Source organism: Blennius ocellaris (genome assembly GCF_963422515.1).
Source record: "Blennius ocellaris genome assembly, chromosome: 2".
Classification (NCBI taxonomy): Eukaryota; Metazoa; Chordata; class Actinopteri; order Blenniiformes; family Blenniidae; genus Blennius; species Blennius ocellaris.
Genome location: NC_137651.1, coordinates 11,354,255 through 11,379,554, shown reverse-complemented (window position 1 = coordinate 11,379,554; position 25,300 = coordinate 11,354,255). Strand labels below are relative to the sequence as shown.

At 43.4% G+C, this 25,300-nt stretch overlaps 2 protein-coding genes across 2 annotated transcripts in view; one reads left to right on the top strand and one right to left on the bottom strand.

Moving 5' to 3' along the window:
- The window catches only part of LOC308141793 (uncharacterized protein C19orf47 homolog), a gene marked incomplete at its 3' end in the record, with an annotated part of 31,718 nt that extends 20,898 nt beyond the window's left edge, over positions 1 to 10,820 (top strand). The window contains exons 9-10 of the mRNA XM_080512017.1: positions 8,794 to 8,976; positions 10,726 to 10,820. Of these exons, the coding sequence (XP_080368143.1) occupies positions 8,794 to 8,976; positions 10,726 to 10,820 (278 nt within the window). The remainder of the gene's footprint in view (positions 1 to 8,793; positions 8,977 to 10,725) is intronic.
- A 9,343-nt stretch (positions 10,821 to 20,163) lies between these two features.
- map3k10 (mitogen-activated protein kinase kinase kinase 10) overlaps positions 20,164 to 25,300 on the bottom strand; it is a gene marked incomplete at its 5' end in the record, with an annotated part of 31,919 nt that continues 26,782 nt past the window's right edge. The window contains 6 exons of the mRNA XM_080504479.1: positions 20,164 to 20,676; positions 20,988 to 21,522; positions 22,423 to 22,721; positions 22,809 to 22,921; positions 24,062 to 24,200; positions 24,272 to 24,394. Coding sequence (XP_080360605.1) covers positions 20,276 to 20,676; positions 20,988 to 21,522; positions 22,423 to 22,721; positions 22,809 to 22,921; positions 24,062 to 24,200; positions 24,272 to 24,394 — 1,610 coding nt within the window. The 3' untranslated portion in view covers positions 20,164 to 20,275. The remainder of the gene's footprint in view (positions 20,677 to 20,987; positions 21,523 to 22,422; positions 22,722 to 22,808; positions 22,922 to 24,061; positions 24,201 to 24,271; positions 24,395 to 25,300) is intronic.

The window sequence follows — 25,300 nt, the reverse complement described above, 5'->3', positions numbered from 1 at the left end:
CAGGGAGTTCAACTCAAGATAAAACCTCATCAGTGTCTTTTTTATGCTTTATTAAACTGCACTCATCTGCCATTTGAAAGCCTGTTTTTACTCACGATGCGACAACCTGCAAAGTCCTGGATTCTCACTTTAGCCTCCAGACACAAGATTTAAAAAACAAAAAAAACAAAACAACTAACATATCAGCAAGAAATGAGCTAAATAAAATCAAAGCAACATAAAGCGCTCTTCATTTCCTCTACAGGTGTCAACAATCCCCCACAAGAGGAAAATACTGGAAATTGTACGGTTCAGTGCATCAAATGGCTTCATGCCGGCCAAATCATCAAGGCAATAGCTTCTTCGCTTGTATAAATATTTAAGCAGATGAGCATTAATCCTGAGTCAGGACTATTTTTGGAGGGTGAGCAAAAGTGCAAATTAAACAACGTTAAGGTGGGACGGGAGCACGTCCGGGAAATTCGTGACGCACAAGACAAAGAGTGTGTGGTTGAAGCTTTATATTTGAAACTTCTGGTCTCTTCTGGAACAAAATCAGAACAATAAACAATGAGGATTTTCTCTCTCCTCTCAACTTCACTCTCTGTGAGATCTAACAGAATTATGTGCCTCCTTGATTTGCTTTCACTCGCAGGATCAATGTTTCACCGAGGGTAATCCTTGCAAATACGTTTGATTTCCCAGCGGTTGTCGGTGTCATGAGGTTACCAACATGCCAGGGACTTGTAGAGGGAGGAGCACCATTAATGCTGTGAGACTGGCAAACATAAGGACAAATGCATTTTAGACACACATTTGGCTTTTGAAGAATCAAATCACTATAGTGTGTCTGTCTACTTGCAGCTACTTAAGGTGCTTCGACACAAAGGATGAAAAAAAAAAAAGGTGAATTAATACTTCTTGTTCAAATGTTTCTTCCGGCACCACTAAGGCTGACTACAAACAAGCCACCTGTAAAAACACAAATCTGCACTTTCATTGTTAGATGGATTAAATAATGTAATAATTATTGACATTCAATGAAGACTAAAAGTCTTCATGGTTATTTACTGCTACACCACAGAAATACTGTAGGATGATATATGAATCAAAGTCCCTTTACCCGTGCTTGCGATTATATATAAGTCATACGTGATTTGATCGTCTTTGCTGTTAGGCTTAAATTCACAACATTCCGTTAAACTCATTGTATTATGTTACTGTTGTTATAGATTTTCTTGCACATGTTTCAATTTATGTACTTATCATTGTGGTACCAGTACCAGGATGTCCTTCATTAGAAATGCTCCATTTGGAAAAATCAGTTGGTCAAAAGAAAGTTGATGAGATGTTCCGTTTATAATGACAGATGTGGTCTGGGTTCTGCACAGGGACACGTTTGTACAGTGAGTGTCCCTACTCCCCTTGAGATGTGACACTTTATAGCCACTTCAAGAATTTTATGTTCATAACAATATCCCCATTCCAAATTAGAAAAGGTTGCCCTGGAATGCAGCCATCAATTGTCCATAATCACAATGAAAATCTACTAACAGGAATTCAGCAGATGTTAAGTAACTCCTTTTCCACGAGCACTATAATAAACATATTTGTTTGACTGATATCGATCCACGCATCTTATTCTAGGCAGAAACCCGAATGAATGAAACCCTAAATTACTAAACTAATCCTTTATTCCATGTCATGCAGTAAATCAGAATGAATGCACATCACTGGAGAGTTGAAAAATTGCAATACTTATTCAAAACGCAAAGTCACATGCTCATTATGAGGCTGGCCTGGGCTCTCTTGGTTTGAAATTACTCCCACTGGGGCGGCCCGACGGTGGTCTCAGAGACTCAAGCAGCCATAGAGGAGCCATAAGATAGAGCAATTATGGAGGTTTCTTTTAACACCATATGGAGCTGCATTAGTCTTCTGCTTCAATGACACACAATCAAAGCGATCATCTGCTCGGCTTGTTTAAAGCGAAATGTTATTTAATGACAAGATGAGCTTTTACTGCCTCTGTGTAATACTGAATCACACAAGTCATTATGTATATTTCTTCAGAGGGGAATAGCCTATTTTATAATCCTTCTGTCACAGTTTGAGTGATATAGAAGAGCTGCCAACCTCATGATTCAGAACTTGTCATTTGCTGCATCTTGGGACTGACAGCTTCATCTAGACAGCTTTCAAAAGAAGAGATTAGAAAATCAAACCTTATTGATCCAAGGAGAAATTTAGCTTCACAGCTCAGTAAATAGACTTGAAAACTCGGTGAGAAACAGAAAATCTGGAGAGAAAAAAAAATTGTAGAAAACATCATTAATCACATGTGAATCGCACAATTATGTGAGGAAAACCTTTAGTGTAGTTTTATAAAATTAATTGTACATTTTAGTTAGAGCCGTTTTTCAGGACATACAAGATGGACACAATCATGTATCCATCCATCTTCTATACTGCTTTATCCAATTCAGGGCCATGAGGGAGTCGATACCAGCTTATTACAGACAAAGAAGGAGCAGGAGACGATGAAGCAGAATTTTCTGTAAGTAAAATACTGTATTTTCCAGTGTATGTGACCCACTGTACGAGATTGAATGGAGACCCAAAACTGCAGAAAGATTTTAAAAAAAAAGAGGAGAAAAAAAAGAAGAAGAAATAGACAGACTATAATGCAACTGGCTGCAGATGAAAGTGGACTAAATGCTGTGTCGTGTTGGAGCAGACGAGCCATTATGACAGAGCGAGCGCTGACCTGTGGCCACGCCTCTCTGCAAAAGACGTTTTCAAAAAATGCTTTGGGTGGAGCTATTCTTAGTCGGCCTGGAGAGGCCGGCCGCACCGTCCGAGAGCTGGGACGTCACCGTGGAGGATCACTTTTGGCATTAAAAACACACGAACCATGCAATTTCATGATGATGATTTTGCACGGCTCATTTGTCGCTTTAAATCAGTCCTTCGCAGCAGTTTGACGTTGTTGAAAGAGGCTGCATTGAATGAAGAGATAAAGGGTTCGGCTTCGAATTGTAGGGAGCTGTAATGGAGGAGCTGTAAACGAAGGGGTCCAAAGATGGAGGCGTCTTCAAGCTTAACTGTAGAAAACGAGGCGCATGTGTGGGTGAGTGAGAGAGAGAGAGAGAGAGAGAGAGTATGAGTGATGGGTCTCTCCATCCATCACCATCATCCCTCAGAACTAATTACAAGGTGATGGACAGCAGACTAATGAGCAGGGCCACCAGTGGCTTTAAATGAGCTGGACGGTGTCACAGCTGGTGTGATCGAGAAGGACGGAGGACACGAGTCCACGGGGACGCTGAGCTCAAACACCTGCCAGACAAATCAAGTTTATTATTATGGCACTTTTCTATTTTTTTTTTCAGAAAACCAATGCAATATGCTTTACACCCATAAATTACTGTGAATTATCCTTTTTACAGCCGTGCAGTGGGAACAATGATCTACTTTTCATCCCAAAAAAATACATTTCAAAACATATAGAAAAGGCAAGGAATGCCTCCAAGAGTAAAGTAGATGCAACACAGTTTATTCATTCTTCTGTTTCACCGCCTTTCTCCGGTCATTTTCGTGGGGCACTGGTGTCAAATTTGCCTCAAATGCATGTTTTTGGACTGTGGGAGGATTTCGAAGTAGAAAAGCAGAAAAGCCAGGCACACACTGGGAGAACCTGCAATGGGAAGCCCCGGCTTGAAATTAAAGCCACAACATTCTCTGAGTTTAAAAAGAAGCCTGTCTGATGGAGCGTGAGCTGTCAGAATAACTACTTATTTACGCTGCAAAAGAAATGTAAGAACTTCTTTGAGGGGATGATGAATAAACAGGAAGGAAATATATGTTCAGTGGATTATTGCATTGTTTTGACGATACTTCTTGTCAAATCTCATGCCATCAGAAATGCTGGTTATTTCCTTTTTAAATGGCGCCACATTAGTAAGCTGAATATGTGGGTTGTGTGCATGACAAAAAAAAAATTGCCAAATATGCAAATACCAAGCATCATTTTGTTTGGGTACAACCCACGTATACTTTTTGCTGCTATGAATGCATACTCCCAAGAAATATTGCAAAAAAAAATTAGGCTAGTTGAAGACCAAACACATCTACCTTGTTTTATTTAAACGTCATATGCCTGCCTCTCTGATAAGGACTGTCTTTATAACCAACATGTATGTGTTTGATACATTTTAACTTAAAGCAATACAATAATTTGGACTATTATAATCGATACCTGGTTCAAACGTGCTGAAAATGACCATCATCCTACTATCACTTCTGAAACAGATGAATTATTAACTTTTGGTTCACCAGGAACCATTACAACGAAGAAATAATCTGCAAAATCACACGCTTAAAAAACAAACAGGAAGGCCTCTGAGAAAACAAATATTATTTTAAGAAGTGAGAAAAGGAGTTGACGTCTCTGTTCAATGGCAGGGTAGCAATAACTGAGAGCCGCCTGTTCATGTTTTGAATCTGATAAGAAAGTGACAAAGGAGCGAAAGCTCACACACAAATCTCTTGTCTTCTCTTGTCGTTTCCCTCAGCTGTCTTTGGATTTCATTTCATTGCTGTTCTGTCTATCTCTATCCTCCAGATTCTCTTGTTTTCCTCTCTTTTTTTAAACTCTGTTTATCTTTTTTCTTTTACTTTTTTTGTCTTTTCAGGCTTTGGCACTCTGTCTGATAAATGAAACCATGCCTGTTTTATTTTATTTATTTATTTTTTCAGAAATGATGCTTCGGGCAAACCAGCGGGGCTCCTGAGCATGTGTTAACCACTCCCACACCCCCACGCTTCTCACCGCACACCAAACACAAGCATACAGTCACATGAACGCAGGCAGATGCATTAATACACATTTTCACACTCTCACACTCGACAGCTGCTCCGCACCTCCGAGGTTTGGAAGAATTAATGCATTTTTAAATACCGTTCTCAGCCCCCTCTTATCCATTTTGCTCTGTTTTGTTCGCTTCTCGCAATCTTTGACTCCAAAATACTTTCCTTTGTGACGTCTTATTTTCACTCCTCTGTTGTCTGACATGTGCTCTGAAACCGTGTTAGACTGTATTAATGGGTTTGCTTCATTCCCGCGGGCATCCTAGTGCCACGTGCTGGCCAGGTACACAACCGGTCACTCATATGATATAAAAGAAAATAGGAGTCGCCAAACCAAGCCAACTTCTTCCATCAGTCTGTGATCGAGTTTTGTGTTTCAGTTAGAGGCTTTCAGGTGCGGACAGGAGTCAGCAGCTCTGCAACCTCATCTGCAACCTGTAATGACCTGCGTGTTCTGTCATCTGTTCCACTTCTGCAGTGGTCTGCATAACAGTAGCGCCACTGTTTGGAGCTTCACTCACCAGTTTTCTTAACCAGTGAGCGTCAGCTATCCACGACTCTGGTACCAGTTCAATTATTCTCTTTACTTGGACCATATATGATAGATGGCCGACCACTGCAGACTGGAAACACCAGCAAGTGCTGCAGTCCTGGTGGAAATATTGTTATGGCTGGTCATTGTGCGTCATTGTTCTTCCTCTCATTGTTCAGCATCAGTATGACATTTCATCCAGGTCATCCAACCAAAGGACGTGACCTTATTTTACATATAAAAAGTATTTTCAGCGATCAGAAGTGAAACATTTCAGTTTCCCGTTGACAAAAAGCAGAGATAAAAGTCCTTCTGTTGCAGAAAATCTGTTCCTCTGTTTCGTATATATGTTAAATGTTTCACAACCGGCTATTTGTGGGAGTCACTTTCTAATCTCTGCACCTGCAGCCTCATCTCTCATTTTTTAATGCGGGACTCAGACAGTGATGCCCTTTCACTGATGGGCACACGTTGGCCCCGGTGATATCGCTGCACAGTGTTTTATCAGGCCTATTTGTCTGTCTGTCTGTCTCTGTGTCCCTGCTCAACCTGGGCCGAAGATCCCGTCATTATCACACCCTTAATGCATCTCACCACACTCTACATTTCCTCTGGCATGCCATCCGTCTGCCTAATGGGCCGGGAGGGTGGAGCCGGCCAGTCATCACTTGTGCACCGTGTGTGTGTGTGTGTGTGCGTGTGTGTGTGTGTGTGTGCGTGTGTGTGTGTGTGTGTGTGTGTGTGTGTGTGTGTGTGTGTGTGTGTGTGTGTGTGTGTGTGTGTGTGTGTGTGTGTGTGTGTGTGTGTGTGTGTGTGTGTGTGTGTGTGTGTGTGTGTGTGTGTGTGTGTGTGTGTGTGTGTGTGGTTGAATCTATTTGTAAAGTCACTTATCTTTTGGACCGGTGTCATTTTAAGTCATCTGCCAGTGATTATGTTTGTGTGGTCAAGTCCTGTCCAACTCTTGTTTAAGCCTCACGTAGAACACATTTGCAGTCACCTGCCGATCTTGTGCCATCTTGAGAATTTGAGTGCATGTGTACTGCGCGTGTTCGTGTGTCCGTGTCCGTATACTCTCTAACTGCATCAGCCATTAGGCAATTATGGCCTGTAACTGAATACCCTGAAAGCTCTGCTCACGTCCACTGCTGGAGGACGATGATGGATGGGTGTGTGTCGCGCAGGCATGAGAGTCTCCATGTAGCCGGTGCACTTGTAAAAACAAATAAAGAAGACGAGTGTGGAGAAAGGTGCGCGGCGGAGGTCGAGGGTATCTGAGGTGAATCCCACTGTACCAGGCTCAGCAGACTTATGAGCGCTGAAGACGGGAGACAGCCTCGACCTTGCCACTCGGCTCTGGGCTGAGTCATGAGCCTCTCTGGAAATAAGAGGATTGTCAGGCTTGCTTTTGTTCCTTTCTATTACTAAAGGATATGAGAGTACATCTGGCAAACAAAGATGGAATTAGAACATTTTATATGGCGCTTATGACAACTCTCATTAGGACAATACAGATTAAAGAGCTTCACAGAAGGAAACATTTCAAAATACACTTACAGATAATGTACTCAAAGGACCAGATGGGCTGTTTTAGTGCACCGGCTTGTAACTCGTGTGTGTGTGTGTGTGTGTGTGTGTGTGTGTGTGTGTGTGTGTGTGTGTGTGTGTGTGTGTGTGTGTGTGTGTGTGTGTGTGTGTGTGTGTGTGTGTGTGTGTGTGTGTGTGTGAAATACAACTTCTATTGTCACCAGAGTAAGGACATATAATAAAAGAAGCTCCAAAACAAATTGGTGGTAATATTTGAAATAAAAATCTGAGAAAAAAAAAAAAATTTAACCAAAATGTGAGTCAGTGAACTCACACCGCAGACCTTCTCGCTACTTGATCTGGAAAGACGCGAAACAAAAATGAATGTTTCAGCATTATTGACTGTATTGGGACTAACAATCTGCACTCAAACAAACAAACTTTAATAGATCAAGTAAAAATCTATCGTTTGCACGTCGAAAGGAATGCCAATGGGCGCCAGTATTAAACATGGTTTGATTCATTGTTGAAAGGTCAATAAAAGAGACTTTTGTATTTAGGTAATGACTCGATACGTCGACACGCACACTGCATCATCATGTGCAACTTCAACCACCAAATACCAAAAAACATATTGATTGTTATAGAAATAACCCCCCCCCCACCCCTGATATTCACTATGAATTATTTAGTGTTTATGTATAGTTAGAGTTGTTGATGGTGAAGGCCAGTGCGTGTGTGTGCGTGTGCGTGTATGTGCGTGTGCGTGTCTTTTATAAAACCCTCCTCCCTCGACCATTTCTCACTAAGTGTTGGCTCCTGCTCCCCACTTGAGAGCCACTAACTGCTTTTAACACCGTCTCCCGGCTTCTCGCCCTCCAGTCTCCCACGGGTCTTGCCACTCCTCGACTTCAACCCCACGCTCACAGTCACACACGTACACATCTCCTCCCTCTCTCTCGCTCCGTCTCTCACTCCTGACTCACCCTTCCTCCCAGCTCACAGCCCCTGACTCATGCTATTCACGGAGCTGTCGGTGTGTCAAGGGCAGACTCAGAGGGAAAAGAGGAGAGGAAGGAGTCAGGCCAGGAGCGCCGCAGGATGTGACGGTGAAACACACGAGCACGGTTGAGAAGAGGGGGGAATATTTTTGAGACGCATCATCAGATAGGAAGGAAAGAGCGATGGTGGGAGAAAGGTAGAAGTGGTTGCGATCAACAGAGGAATGGTGTTTGAGTGATCAGATATCTGAGCCGTCGGCAGGCATTTAAAAGCTTTTGCCGGACTAAAAGCTGCGTGTGTGTGTGTGTCGTTACTAATGAAGTTATTTTGATCTCACAGCTGCACTGATCTATAGGACTGATAACTGATGACTGTTACTTACTCAGCCGATTGAAGTGTACTTTCATGCTGTAGTTCATCACAGTGTAGGCCTGGTGTCCTTCTTCTCATAAGTCGGGGGAATAAACCCTACATTTCTTTCCACTGAGCCTCTGTTTTGCATGTGGAGTTCAACAGCAGCATGGTACTCTCCTGCCCCAGGGCTCAAACTGCTTGCACCACTTTTTTTTTTTTGTCTTTTCTCTCCATGCTGTGAGACGTTAGTCCCGGCTATTTATAGTCCCCTCGCTGCCACCCCCGAGGAAGCTCTGTGGAGGCTAAGTTTCACGGTGCCTCTATTAAAAGGCACAGGGTGGGATGTCGGCATGAGATCCTCCCGTCTTTGTTTCTCACTCGCGGGACCTGCTTGTCGTTTTTAACTTCACTCGATGGCGCTCAAGGTGTTTCGAATGCACCAAATCTTGCAAACGTTTAAAAGTGAATGTCTTTATTTAGTTGGAAGCGACTTTTCAAACCGCTGACCTGTCGCCTGTCTCGTCTCTCCCCAGCGTGCCTCTTGCAGTCCGAGCTGGTAAACTACGAGAGAGTGAAGGAGTACTGTTTGAAGGTGCTGAGTCACCAGAAGGACCACTTCAAGGCCATGTACCGAGCCGGCATCGCCTTCTACCACCTGGGCGATTACGAATGTGCCCTGCGGTACTTGCGTGATGCCAAGAATCGCGAACCCACAGGTGAGAATGAAGCGACGGCTCCAGTGAGGGATCGACACCAAAGAACGAATGGAAGAACGCCACACATCAGGAAATTAATTTTTAACTTCCACGTTGCTCATTTGAATATGTATTGTATAATGTGTGCATTTCTGATATGATGAAACATTTATCTATCACAGATTACAAATACAAATGCTGATTGCTTGTCAACCGTCACTTGTGAGGTGAATGACAAGTATGTTATTGAAAATTGATATCTATGAATCAAACAAACATTTAAGAAGATTCAGATTCAGATTCAGATTCAGATTCATTTATTTGCCATTTGCAGTAAAACCACATTGGAATAAATTTGTAAAAGTCCCCAGTGTGCACAAGACAGGTACAGCCATAAAATAACATTAATTAAAAAGTACATAAATAAAACAGGATAAAAGTACAGAAATAAAACAAAGAGAACAGTGAACAATTGACACTGTGAAATCGATCGACTGAAACAGATTCAATAAAGTGCAAGATCATACATTAAAGTGCTCTGTTTAGGCTGATAACAGCTTGTGGAAAGAAGCTGCTGGCATATCGAGATGTCCTGCATCTCAGCGAACGATATCTTCTGCCAGAAGGAAGAAGCTGGAACAAGGCTTTTCCAGGGTGGCCAGAAGAGTCATTGACGATTCCAAGTGCTCGGTTTAAAAGTCTGGATTTATAAAGAACTTCCAGAACAAGAAGCTCACAGTCCACAGTCCTCTTTGCAGAGCGGAGCACCTTGTTTAGAGCTCTCCTCTCTTTGTCTGTGGTGTTACCAAACCACACAGTCACAGAACCAACAAATAAACTTTCAATGGTGCAGCGATAAAAATTAAGCAGAATCTTAGAGTGTGTGGTAAATTCTCTAAGTCTACGTAGAAAGTAGAGACGCTGACGAGCTTTTTTAACAACCCGGTTAGTGTTTTTGACCCATTTCAGGTCTTTAGAGAGAGTTAAACCGAGAAACGTGCACTCCTCTACAATCTGCACCTGGGAGTTATCAATAATTACAGGTGTGTGAGAACTGTTCCGGCTAAAGTCAAAGACCAGTTCACATGTTTTTGATGCGTTCAGCTGGAGATGAAGAACTAATGAATTCTCAGATGAATATGAATGTAACTGTTTATTGATTATGTCATTATGTTAGATAGATATTTGAAACATAATCATGCGTAGGTGATAAGAATTTTCATTCTCTGAAGTTCAAAGACTGCACCTGTCTTTTTGATCAAAATGACATATTTTCTTTATTCCAGAGTCTCAAATAAGGAAATACGTAACATTTATTGATCACCGCAACAAAATAAACTACCTGTACGCTCCTGCAGCAGGGAAAGACTCCAGCTCCTGGAGATTTCAGTCTGATGAGGCAGCAGAACGCATGGATGAATCAAATATTAATCACAAGACTAGATAAACACCACAAGAGCAGACGTTTCTCTCTCTAAACCTACGTCACTCCGCCGAGGTAGAAGTGCAGTTAGTCAACCAAAACTAGGCACCAATATTGAATTCAGCAAATTAGCGAATAATTGAGATATCTTTTTGTTTGTGCTCGATGGACTGAGGAGTGTCGAGCTTTCACAAGAGCGACACCTTTATGAAATACTTGCCCTTTCTGCCATACAGGTAGAAACTGCTCTTTACCACTCAGCCGACGACACGATGTGGTAACTGAAGATGTTTCTATTTCCTCGATTTCCTTCCCGTCTCACCTCACATCCCCTCCCTCTGCCACAGACACCAACGTGCTGCGCTACATCCAGCTGACGGAGATGAAGATGAGCAAGAGTGGACAACGGGAACGAGAGAGTGGCAAAGAAAGCCAGGGCTAACACCCCACCACCCCCACTCCTCCTCCTCCCTCCCTTGACCCCTTTCTGACCTTTGAACCCACAAGCAGTCCCATTCTGACCCACCACCACCACCACCACCATCCCCCTCCTCCTCCTCCTCCTCCTCCTCTCTCTCTCTCCACCTCCTCTGACTCCAGGCAGCAGCACAGACAGAAGAGACCCAGTCACTCGCCTGCGGTGGACAAAAACGGAACACATATCAAGCGCTGCCTGCAAGCCTCTCACCCTCTCTCTCCCTCCTCCTCCTCCTCCTCCTCTTCTCCCTGTTTCTCCCTCAGGTGCTGTGGTTCCTCTCCCGAGACGCAGTCAGCAAGCAAACAATTATGAAAACAAAACAAAAAAAAAAGAATTGATGGGGTGGAGGGGAGATGCTGTATAATACTCATATGAAACCGTCATCGTGGTGGAATGAAAAAGGAGCTTCAAAAAACATACATATGAATAATGGACATTTGCGTGATTTAGTAAATGTTTTTAACGCCGCCTCTCCCCGCCTTCTTCTTCTTTCTCTCGGTCTTGTGTGAAACTCGCGAGGAGAACCGGAGGGTTCGGGAGCATCGCAGCGCCACCGGCGCGGGGGCGAGGGTGCGTGCAGGTGGTCCGAAGCTGAGGGGGTGGGGACAACGAGGGGCGTGTTTGCGCGTGTTGTGTGTGAGAGACACGGAACACGATCACGGCCCAATCTGATTGTACATCCTATCCCAAGAGGGCTCACTCAGGCCCCTTGTCCCAGACGATGGGACAGACCGGCACGAGACACCTTTCATCCAGTCGAGGAACAGCCTGCCTCTGTGCTTACAACTGTCACTGTTCTGTCTCGTTTTTCTTTCCTGAATGGATCTCGGTTTTTAGACTGATTTTCGCTTCTTTCTTTTTTGGTTTGTTTGTTTGTTGTTGGGTTTTTTTTCAATGCAAGGGCTAATTCAAGTGTTTGTAAAACGTTATTTGGGTTTTCAGCTCGCTGTCATACTCAGTAGTTGGTGTATTGGTGGTAACTAGCCAGAGACTAAACTTCTCCAGCGGTTCTCGCTCTTTTCGGGTGTGCTGTCGTGGAAACTGGTGTGTCTTGAAGCCGTCGTCTGAAGCCCGCCCGGGTCATGTGTCGTATTATTGTTATTGAGACTGTTGCAGCCCCCCCACCCTCACTCCAATCATCCCCTCCCCCCCCCCCCCCCCTCTGTTCTCCCGTCGTGGATGACACAACGCAACATAGCCAATGAGAAGAGTTCCATTTCCCGTTCCGTTGGCTTGACGGATGTCCACCTCAGACACTGACATTTCCGAAAATATAGGTCCAACCCTTTTATTGCTAATGCTGAGGCTTTCCAGACATCGATAAGACAGCGAGGAGACTCTGGGCGGTGTTAGTGCAGGGAAAACAATCACACACGTCTGTCCCAACAGTCCAAAACCACCGTCCCGGAGCACTCAGCTTTAGTGCACTCCGACAAGAGTGAGCCATCGGAGATTTCTCCTGCTTACACTTTATTGTATGTTGATAGATAAAACACCCGCGTTTAAAAGCTCTCTGTGCTGTGCAGAGAGATTCCACACAACATAAGTACTAGACACTGCTGACATTAAGGTTGGTGGATATCCATTACCCGCCGCTTCTCTTGTGATTTGTGAAGCTGAATCATTGATAATGTGAATATTGCTTTGAAAATAGCTCCACCACAAGCTGAAATCTGGCTGCCCGTGTTCTGCAGAAGGTTGGATTGAACTTTTGAAAGCATGACCTGAATTTTCCCTCGTCTCAAATGCCATGAAACCCACTTTCCTCTTTTTAGCTTGTGCAAGCCCACATCCTGCATGTAAACGTGCGGCTCCAGAGAGTTACTTCAGATGTTTGGGATGGGGGATTACAGCTGCTCTATTGCTTCCTGTCATGGCATGCTGCCACTAAACTGTTTGCTCATACCGCTGATTTAACTCTTCCGCCCTGAAGAAACACAGAAGGTGGCGACAAACTGTGATCGCAGCAGTAGAATGGGTATCAAATATTTCTGGAGAAAGGAAATTAGGTTCTTCAAAAGAACCGGGGTCACCTTCTGCCTTGGCTGAAGTGAAAAATGTTGGGGGGGGTTCTGTTATAAAGAGCAGGAAATCAAATCAAAAAAAGATGATGGGAAAGATTTCCCCCGCCCCTTTTACTTCATTGACCTGCTCTGAGGTAAATAGGGATCTAAGTGTGTCAATGGGACTCTGGAGGGACAGCACCGTGTGTTCAAGAGACCGGCATGACGCAGAGAGGCTCCAGTGGGGGGGGAGAAGTAGGCCGCCGCCACCGCCGCCAGCACCCCGTGAGGCATCTGCTGCTGCAGCAGGGAAACGTTTCTGAACAGGGGTGTCAAACATGTGGCCTGTGGGCAAAACGAGGCCCTTTTGAGAGTCTAATATAACTAATATAACACTTGCAACAGGGCTCAGATTGAAAACTGATCAGCAGATGACACTTGTTCTTGTAAACGATAGATCCGTACCAAAATAGCATTAGCATCAAAGCCATACGATGAGAGTGAGAAGAGACATAGAAGAAAATTTAAAGTTGTTCATCATAGATTTTGTTTTTGTTCTTTTTTAAATACAATAAACATTTGGATGCATTCCCATTTTTTGTCCACTAAAACTAAGGTAAACCTCCAGAAGTTATCTTGTATTCGTAGTTAATCATCCGCTTGTTTTACTGGTCAAGCCCCATTGAGATCAAATTGAGCTGCATGTGGCCCCCTGAGCTGAAATTAGTTTGACATCCCTGAAAAGTAGTTTATTTCTCATTAAACACCACATCATCCAAAAGATGTGAGCGTTTCACCTTTATCTGATCTTATCCAGCTGCTGTAACAGCCTCTGCTCCTCCAGCAAGGCCTTTCCACATGATTTAGGAACGGTGTTGCTGCAATGTCCTGCTATCCAGCGACAAGATAATTATCGATTGGCTAATTACAGCCAAGTGGTCAAATACAGGAGCCTCCCTCAGCCCGCCTGTGTTTTCTATTTGCATCTGCTGGTTTCCTCCCCAAAGGAGATAAATCACCACGGCAGTAACTTAGGGCACCTGCAGGCTCGTCTCCATGGCTGCCTGGGCCGGGTCTCCTCACCCACTATGGGCCCCTCTGGGATCGGTCTCCCAAACACACACGCACACACACACACACACACACACACACGGTCCTCTCTCCATGGCACCAGTCTGCCATCTTGTTTTTGTCTCACTGTGCTCAGTCATTCTAGCTCAACGTGTGCTACGACTGTCTTGGGAAAAATTAGATACAAGTACAACAGGTTTGTTTCGAGCCGGTCATTTTTTTGTTGTTGTTGTTGCTGTTTCTGTTTTGATTTTGTTTTTTTTGTTTCTTTTTTTTCTTCTTGATTAATGATCGAGCTGACTCAAGAGGCTGTTATTGTTCTTAAGCGTAATCCGAAAAGTCTGCAATCTGTGCAAACAGAGACAGAGACTCTGGATCTCTGCATCAGATCTGCTTTGAAAACAAACAAAAAGCACAACAACAAAAAAAGAGATGGAAAAATAAAAACTACTGGCTGTGTTTTTTTTAAAATATATGTTCTTTCATTTGATGTCATTTGAAGTAAATGTTTGTCAAATGTCAAAGTAGATTTTTTTGTGAATATATGATACAAATGTACAAAAAAAAAATTATAAAAATGGAAAATTTTATGGTTGTTAAAAGCTTTACTTTACCAAATTACTTTATCAACAAAAAAGAAAAGCAAGAGATAGAAAAGAGAATTTTACTATAGCTCCTTCAAAGAGCTGCTTTGTAACTGTGTGTGTATTTCTTGGTATTTCTGTCCGAAGTCCCTTTTTGTCGAGGGATCCAGAACTGGTTCAGACGTGCAATCCCCTGAGACTCCCCATCGCATCCCACCGGCCATTCAACCAACTCGTCTGCACAGAGAAAACAACTGGTGATCACAGGAGAGGAGAAGAACTCTAAGGATTTTATTTTTAAGATGTTGTTGTTTTGTTTTATTTGGGGAATCGATGCTCACAGCTGCCGTCGTCCCTCCTGTGAGTTACTGTGCTGACGTGTTACTGAAGGACACGGACCTGGGGACGTCGAGGGGGGGGCCTGGACCGCATTTTCGTCTCACCCCGCTCCCCGGAGGCCTTTCAATTTTCAACATCCAACAGGCCTCCAGCACTGGTTTTACTGAACTTGCTAGCCTGGGAATGCACTATTGATTGGTAAATGAAGATTATGAATAAAGTTTCAAACAAAGAGGAATTCTGTCGTTTGAGCGTGACTCAATTAAACTAACTTCAGGTTAAACCATCCTTAATGGGCCTCACAAACCATTTGTCTTAAAAATAAACTTTGATTTCATTACAATTTCTTTAAATAATTGCAACATTAATTGTGCATTTTCTGCAAGAATGAGCAGCAGTAATAATAGACTTTAAAGCCTTTTTAAAATCAGTTGATCATTTCTCCCAAAAAATAAAAGCATTGTGTATATATGTGGGTTTTCAAACCTTTTTTTGTTTCTTTGTTTCTTTGTTTCAGAGCTCATGAGATTTATTCTCAAAAAGGTTCTGGACAACCTCTTTGTCGTTGATTTTTTGGGGGATGGGGTTCTTTCTGAAAAATGAAAAAAAAAAGCACTGCTCAGTTTTGCAGATCTCATGTAAATTCTGTAAGCAGTCTTATTATGGTATATTTGACATGTGCAAATCTAATTATGACCAGAACAGGTTTCCCTTATTGAGCAACCCCCAATGACATCGCAGACTTCAGGTTGCATGGTCCTTATGAGATCGAGCCTTGTTTTAATATTGCATATAAATTTAAATCTATCAATTTTGATCATTATACAGTCACATAAATGTTCTACCTTTAAAGCACAGTAAACAGTGCCAAGTGACTTTCACACTCCAAGCCACTGGGGGACAACCTAATAGTCATTCACAGCATATTTGCATAATTAATAGAACACAACACGACGCCTATAGACATTTGTTTTCATTATAAGTATCTTTTGGCCACAGACACATAAGTAGTCTTGTATTGCAATTATGTTGTTTATTTAAGAATAACTATGACATGATCACTCACTCTCTTGTCAGCAAGTCGTCCTGCACCTGCATCATAAATGGCATCAATGAAATTTTTCATATTTAAACCCAACAGGATCTTTGATAGCTTGATTAAAGAAAAATAGAAAATGTTTTATCATCTCCTCAGGATTATGCATGTGTGTATCTACCATCATATGATTGAGTGTTTATTTATTTAAAATCTTAGTTTGTGCTAGATTTGTGCTCTCTAAACTATCTTGATAGCTGCCTTGCTATGATGAGATCTTAACAGATATAAAACTCTCCTACTAGAGATAACAACATATTTCCATCTTTCAAAGCAGAGAAATGGGTTTAGCAGTTTTAAAAGGTTCTTCACTCAGACTGAGCCACAGGTGATGTTCAACAAGTGTTTTCACATGTTAAATAGTCCTGATCAATGCATTGATCCAGAAAACATTATCACACAATAATTCGAGCAGATTGAATGTTCAACATACTTTGTTGTAAAGTTTGCAAGTCATTTCATTGATTTTAAACTCTGATTCGCTGTGCTCTTATTTGTCCATTAATCTATTCAGTCCTCCAAGAATGAAGCGTCATTAGTGGTGTAATGACCTGATGTAGATTTCTTCAGTTTGGAGGACACACCAACTGCCAGACCGTCTGTTTCACTGTTCACCTAAGAAATTAAGACACTTTCAATTTGTTTCCCTTTGTCCTCTTTCTCTCCCACCACCTGAGTCTGCCTGAATGTGTTTTACACATTAGACACGACAGCTCAGCAGAACTCAGAAAAAAAGAAGGAATTGTGATTGGAAAGAAAGAAATGTGGTGAAAACTTAAAGAAAATGATAAAGGGGGTGAAATAAAAAAAGTCCTAACTGCAGGGGAAAATGACAAACAACAGAAATAAAGAGACAAAGAAAGCACACACTGCCTTCCCCATACAGAACACTCATTGTGTGTGTGTGTGTGTGTGTGTGTGTGTGTGTGTGTGTGTGTGTGTGTGTGTGTGTGTGTGTGTGTGTGTGTGTGTGTGTGTGTGTGTGTGTGTGTGTGTGTGTGTGTGTGTGTGTGTGCGTGCGTGCGTGCGTGCGTGTGTGTGTGTGTGTGTGTGTGTGTGTGTGTGTGTGTGTGTGTGTGTGTGTTGTTGTTGCTTTTAATAGCATCACCATGGAGGTGAAGCGGGGTTGCTAGGCAACAGGCTGGCGTCTGAAAGGGTGTTTGATTGGCGGTCACACTGGCAGACACAGCAGCTGAGCGTGTTTTTGTACGTGTGTGTGTATGTCTGTAACATCTGGAGTCTGTCTGTTTGGACACACAAAGGTCCTTCTGTCGGAGGAAAAAAAAATTCAAACATTATGAGACATTTACATCTTTGCTTTCACGGATTCAGTTCTGAAATTGTAAATGAAGAGTTGTGATTGCCGGTGTGGTCCTTCGCGTACCCTGTGAGGCAGCTGCAGTGTCAAAGAGCCACCACAGGAATGTCACACATAAAGAAAAACACTTCAAAAATTGACATGACATCATAGGACACCGTGGCGACACCTAGAGGACATTTGATGTCACTGCAGGCACCTTTGTCTGCTGGTGCCAGGCGTCAAACTACTGTCCACTGCTTCTGAAATGACACCTTTAGCACACTCGTGCCACAAATATAATCAAGTACAACGTTTATTATCTGTTTCTGAATGTAAACGCATTCCTTTTACTTCTGTGTTTATTTTAACAATGAAACTGATAATATTATGAAATGCAGCATCCGATCATTAATGGGGCAGGTGACAATATTTGGCGACTCTTATTTGTTAACACTGATGAGTTAATGACAGTTAATTTGCAAATAGGTAAAACAGGTAAATAATTAAAGGCTAGCAGTTAAATTAGATTTCTCTCTTTAAATGTAGAATATAGTTTTGTGGACCTGCCTAGAACAAATGGCACTATATAATTTCACTTGAGCACTTTTTTCAACAGTACTTTTACTTGTGTAAAAAAGATTAAACCACATGGGGGGAAAAGACATTCCCATATAAAATATCCAAGTATTACAGTAACAGTTGTGGTTTAATCCTTCTGATATCTTGAGATAATTCATCGTGACTCATCAGTGTGTCAGTAGGTCACTGTTGTAAATGTGGTGAGTCAGTTTTAATCACTATTTTCGGTTTCATAAATACCAACTGGATAAATATTCGATGAGAAGAATTCTTTTTAATCTTTTCCAAAACTACATCATGTTAACCTTATGAGAGAGGCTCAGAGCTGTTTTCAACTGTCAGACTGAAGACCAAGACAATTCAAAATTGCTCCATTATCATCAGCCATGCCATCAAAATACTACTAAAGTTACTTTATGCTCCAAAAGACTGGCTGCGACTCAGTTGGTAGAATCGGGAATAATTAGTTGCCCTGAGACAAGATACTGAACCTCAACTATGAATCAAACTTGTTGGATTTTGTAAGCACTTGTGGCAATCACAAAATAAATCTCATGCCGACACATCTTCATTTTTTTGGTTTTATTCATCTCTCATTCACCACATTTCACACATATTCCTCATCGAACATCGAAGAGACTGAAGACAACATGGATGTACCAGTGAGCCGTTTTCCCTGTTTGTTCCCCCCCCCCCCTTGTTATATTAACAAATATATACAGATATTCCTGGAAGAGAGCTGCAATAACAGTAATAATAATTAATCCTTTCCAATAATAACAATAAATTTAATAAATACTCAGTGTTCTTTAACCACACGGGGAGAATGACTTTGGGCTCAGTCTTCTACCAATGGGATTGTCATCATCCCATACAAATAGTAGTGCACGCACGCGCACACGCACACACACACACACACACACACACACACGCACACACACACACACACACACACACACACACACACACACACACACACACACACACACACACACACACACACACACACACACACACACACACACACACACACCTAGAGAAAAAATTGCACAGTCAACTCAATATCGTCCGCAGCCAGAATGAACTGTCCAACGTACAAAATTGACTCTGCAGAGAAAAGTAGATTTGTCAGCCGTGAGCGGAGGACTTTGTGCCGAGTCAACGAGTCCATGGAGAGACAGGCGAGGCGCACAACATAGCTCCTAAAGTGCCACCGACGTCCACGTACGGCAGGTCGGAGGAGAGGGTGCGACGTCTGAAGAGAGGCCGACATGGAGTTGAGATCTGTAGCGCATTCGGTGTTTTCCAATTCGGTCCGTTTCAGTGGCGAGAAGCAGGATCCACTTGATCCACTTCACAGACAGGAATGTTTAAAACAGTAAAAAAAAAAAAAAAAACCTCAGGTGGTGTAAAAGACGAACAGATGCTCAGCAACCGGTGGTCCTATTCTGCTCCAGTGCTACAATGAAACCATTCACACGTAAATCAACATGCACTGAAGAAGCACCGGCACACAGGAATGAACTTATGAGGCTCATTCATACATGTACAGTGATATTTACACTCACACACAGAAACACACCTGGGGCCACCAAACCAATATAAAAAAAACCTGTTTTTTTTTTGCTAACCGGGATGATAAAATAAACGAGAAAATAAAACTCTGTATTTGACTTTACACGCTGAGGCTGTCCCGCAGTGCTATAAGAGAAACAAAGGCTTTTATTCAGTTCTTCCTGTCTGGGACAATGAACGCCATGCAGCGAGATGATGACACATGAGGATGAAGGCAGAGCCGCGAGGAGACGTCTGAACAAATTGTGCAAATTAAGAACAAGGATACTCTATTCAGACTTAAACAATCCAGCTCCTCTTCTTTTTTTTAACCAAAAACGCCTGAAATATTTAAAAAAAAGTTTGCAAATAAAATAAAGCTTTCATGGTTTTCAGTGAGAAAGTACACACTGGCAAAAGTAAATGGACCGAAGGAACCAGAAAGAGCAAAGTATAAAAAAATGGCTTTTTAAGTATCTGAATGGCTTTTGAGTGTCATGAGTCTGGGAGGAATTATAGTTTGGTCATAGGTCATGAAGAAGCACATGAGATGGGTTGCAGACAGGGAGAGGTGCAGGTAAGGTAGGGAACAGCTCGCCACAGGGAATTAAAAGACCCGTGGGATCCTGGGCGTCGTGCAGGTCAGTGAGCACTATAGGGAATGGCTTGTTGTAAAGGTTTCTCACCTTCTCGGGACAGTAAAAGGACACGTTAGAAGCACAGCTTCTATCAAAAAGTGCCGACAACATGACATGAGAGTGGGTTGTTTTTTGCAAACTTCAGTGAGTGCACTTTGCTCGGCTCAGACATCAAGTAGGTGTTTCTCATTCAGCCCAAACTCCCGTGTCTTAAAAAAAAAAAAAAAAAAAGAAACGTCCCATCGCCGTTTGTCACTATGTGTACTGCTGTCCACACAGAGTGGGGGGCTGCCGCTGGCCACACAGAGGAACGGTGGGGTCCAGATTCTGGCCCTCCACGTCCATGTCCATCAGGTTGGGCCGCGCCGCACCTGCACTGCCGTCCCCTGAACCGAGGGGGCTGTCGCAGCCGCTGCCCGGCGACGAGCTCAGGGTCCGCGAGAGAGAGCCCAGCTTCCGGGGGTCGGCTCTCATCCTGGCCGGAGTGGGCCGCGGCCGGGGGGCAAACTCCAGCGTCTTGGGCCTCTCCAGGGGGCTGATGAGGCAGTGAGGGTTCTGGTCAGGGATCGGTGGAGCCGGAGCTTTTCGCCGGTGGGGAACTGGGAAGATGGTGGAGGGGTCCGGCAGCCGGGGGATGTCCAGAGTGTCACGCATACCTGAATTAAGAGAGAAGTTCAGAAAAAAAACAAAAACAAAACACCACAGATATTCACTACTGCAGTCTGGAATAGTTTTACAATTGAAGGCAGGCTCATTCAGCATTCTATCCACGACGGTGTGTAACTTGAAGACGAGGTATTCCTCATGCGGTCCATCTTTTCATCATTAGCTAAATATTTGTGAATGAATACAAGTATTCTAGTCACGAGTGAGAATTCTTGACTTTAATTGAATTTTTGTGAATTAATGGGCAAAAAGAGGTGCATATCGTGATGAAAAGGCATTTTTGTCAGATGTGTGCCTGTACCTCTGCTTATTGTGCCGTGTTGCTGCCCCGGCGGAGGAGGCATGGGCATGCTGCCGTCTGACGGCGTCCTGCGGTGGCCCAGAGTCTGGGCTCGGGGTCGTATCGCCCCGTCCGAAGGGGTGCGTCTGTGTCCTCTGTTCAGGGCCATGGCTGCAGACACGTGGGTGGGCGTGAGGGACTGGTTGGGCTCCCTCTTAAAGCTCTCTGCCCGCAGGTCTAAAAGCGGGTTGAGGGCGGGAGCCGGGGTTGCGGCCGGCGTTTTGACCCCGGCCGTCGGGGTCATGGGGTAATCGTCCGGGTCCGAGGGAAGGAGGGACTTGGTGGAGTTGCAGTCGGACAGAGAGGACAAAGAGAGGAGGGTCACGGAGGGAGAAGGGTCCATGCAGGGCAGCGCCGAGTCCTGATGTCGGGAGAGAGACAGCGAGAGGTTTCGGCTCGGTGGGGAGGTGCTGCGACGAAAACGTCCCGTCCGCTGGAAGAGGCCCTCCTTCTTCTTACGCTGCTCCTCTCTGAGGTCCTGCTCGTCCTGAAGCACCTGAGGGCAACGCCAGGTCGTGTCAACACGAGCAGTCTTGCACAGCAGAACAGAGATCAGGTGTGATCAGAAATAATAACTTCAATGTTTTCAAAAGCATTCATCAGTTATGCGTTTATCTTTGTTCAGCAGAGACGTTTCGATGAGGAACATTGAGAAAGAAGGTGGATAATCACTGAAGTCAAGCTGTGCTTCACCGCAGGTTTACACAGGTTATATATAATCTTCTCACCCTAAAGAGAGACTCACTGATAAGGCCTTAAAACTACATATACAGAGCAAATCTTGGGTAAAAGCCAGGACTGAGTGTTGGTTATAGGCCCACGTCCTTTTTGTCTCGCCTCTCCTACTTGGAATAGCTTATTTCTAGTGGTGCTCCTTTCGTTGAGTGTGTTCTGATCTTACTAAATCAGGTCTGATTTAAATCTGATTCCCTTCAGCATGTTCCTGCTTTATCTTATCAGGATTTCACGATGACTTCCGACCGCAATATCATCACATCCAGCTGATCCCAACAGGTTTTCATTGAGTCAAACAGACTTAAGTGCAAATCACTCCACCGCCATGTAAACATAACCGAGCTGCAACTCGCTAAAAACACACTTGCAAAATAGATTTTTACATCTTAATGTTGGTTTCCTGTAGAATGGTTTAAAGAATGAATAAACTATGGCTCCTACTCAGTTTGTTTGTCTCGTACTGTTTATTCGCCTGTTTCCTTGAATACAAATAGATGCATATTGTTTGCACGACTCATTCAATTTATTCAACTCCATAAGTTGCAATTATAAAGAATTTAAAAGCGTTGAAATAGACTCAAAAGTCTTCACACTGAGTGCTGGCATTAGTCATCATGTAAAACAACCCAACATCAGCCCGTCACTGCGCTGGTCATCCTACCTGCAGTTTTCCCAGCTGCATGAGGTCTTGACCCAGAGCCACCGAGGCCAGCAGAGAGGCGCAACCCAGCAGCAGCGTGTCGCTCTTCTTCCTCTGGCTGCAGCGGCGGATTGAGTCCTGGTAGCTCACACCCGTCCCCAGGCCTCCGGATCCCTGACAGGAGCCGATACTCCCGACGGAAGGCGCCGCGTTGGGCCCCAGACCGCTCCACAGAGGCCCCGAGTCCTCCATGGCCCCGTTACTGCTGGCGTCTGACGGCATGTGGGATCCCGGTGATTCCTCGAACTCACCGCACTCTTCTACGAACGAGAGAGAAGCGATGGAAAGAGTCATGGTGACGGAGTTACAGTAAGACGGACAGGGGGTCAGGAGAGTGAAACACTCACCCATTTCATTCAGGCTGGAGAAGCCGGCTGTCATCGGAGCATGTTTGGGGGACTTCCCCAGATTTGGTGCACTGGACGACCAAACTTTGGATCCTTCACTGAGCGACTTCAGTCTGGAAGGAGATCAATGCAGCGCTCATATGACCAGACAACAACATGACCAAACAAAACGGATTATAAAACGTGGATCCGAGTTCCAATTTCTTTTGTTCTTGTCTGCGCTGACTTACCATTTCTATATTTTGAATAGATACTAGAATAAGGTATTCCTCTGAGAGATGTTTCGATCACCTCCAATCAATCTAACTTCCAAAATAAACATCAATGACAACAAACCGTAAAAGTTTCTTAAAGCTCCGCGACGCTAATATGACGCCTCTCTCCTCAACATTAGTTGAGATTTAACATTTCTTCACAACGTATTACTCTGTAATCCTGAGCAAAATTATTCTTCGAATCCAAAGATTGAAATCAGGTCAAAAGAGGACAGCTCCTCCGCTGGCCTTATTACAATATCCATCAACTGCTTTTATTTCACCGAACAATAATCTGAAAAAAAAAAATCATCGGCTTCTCCTTGCTTGTGATGACTGGAAACACAAAAACAGCTTCCCACTGCTCGGTCAGGCTGGAACTTCATCAAAAAGGAAAGAAACGACAAAAATGTAGCACAAAAAAATTGAGGAATGTTGACTGATAATTCCTTTGTTAAAGCAAAACGTCTTTTATAACACAGTGATTATATCGAAAGAGCTGCGATTCGGATTAGAGGCCACAAAAGAAGACACACGAATGAGAGATCTTTATATACACATTCTCACTTTAAGGAGAGCGCGTGAACCACTACTATACTCTGATTTGATTTGTTCTACACAGATATAATACTTGGGTTTTTTACCGTTTTACGTTTTTGAAAGTTAGAAAAAATTACAACACAATGAATATTTCAAGCATTAAAACGTTCATACATTTTTTTATTTATTACACTGATATATTTTAACATATTTTTTGTTGTTATTCTCAATGATTGTAGCATATGAAATAGAAAAGCACACTGAAATGTTCATGAAGAGATCGAGAGAGATCAAAATCATCTCAACCAGAATTTAAAATAAGTCTCAAAGCTTTTTAGTTTGGCATTATGAGTGAGGAATCACTAAAGAACGAATCACATTTTTTTATTTTTTTTATTTTTAGACGTCCCTTGTCAATCAGTTAATAGAAAAACGAGAAAGGACAAATTCTGGACCTACTTTTCCTCCCCGCCGACTCTCTCTCTCTGGTGGGTGGAGCTCGGACCCCAGGTGCGACCCTTCTTCTTGTTGCCTGTCAGGTCTTCCTTCTTGCACACGGCGCTGCGACCCCACGTCTTGCTGCCGTCGCTCGGCGTCACTGAAAGACGCCATGCAAATGTTTCACTCCGACGCGCAGTCCTGTTCTCGCCTAGGAACCTGTGTACTCACGTCTGATGGCTCTCAGTCGAGGGATGACCCCTGGGCTCGCAGGCGGGGTCGTGCTCTCGCTCCCCTGCGTCTTCCGCTTGTCCACGCTGGGAGATGCCTGCACCGTGATCTTGTGCTCAAAGCCTGAAAGACAAGAGTTCCCGGTGTAATGGATGCTTCCGTCGATGATCAAATCTGGGTACAAACATCTCATAGATCAGACGAGGTCAAGACTGCACGTTCTCTCCCAATGTCATCACAATCGCTGTAACATGGGATGTGTGTCTCTTACCCACTTGTCACACGACTCAATGAAGGATTCTCTCACTGTGGTGCCTTAATGTTCATGTTACTTCCCCTTATGAATAGTACCAGAGCAGCTCTCTTTACTGCTAATAAATATACTGAAGCAACACACCAGTTGTCCATAAGGACCAGAAATATAATGTGTTGTGAGGTAATGCATGAATACTGGACTGGAATTCTCAACCAGACTTATTTAAGGAGCTAATAATAAATACAGTATATCAATAAAACGAAACAGACCACATCGGTTTCAGCTCCACTGCACTGGCCGCCATTACATTTTGAAATTAATTTAAAATGTGTTTTTGGCGGTAAAGTGGTTCAGATCTTGACCTTGAGAGTGGGGAAACTATGGTTCAAGTCCCAGTTGTCCATACGAGTGTGAAATCTAAGTCAAAGATACAGGTTTCTATTAGGGATGGATGGGAGCAAATGATGTCACCACGTACGGTGCGTAGCTGACGCAAGCTACGCAACATGTGTGGCGACGTCGCTCACCAGTCCAGACGGCAGGGAACATGGTGCTAAAGCGGCAAAAATGCTCAAAGGTTTAATGACATTTCACAGGAATAACTAGAACGATAACTTTGAGTAAACGTTGTGTTTTCGATCCGCTGCTAATACTGCAGGTTTCGCTTCCCAAATAAGAAGCGATAAAAAAAACGATTCGTTATGCAGAATCGAAAATGGAATCAGAATAGTAGAAATCTCATCAGTTCTCAAGTCGAGTTGCAATTCCTCGCT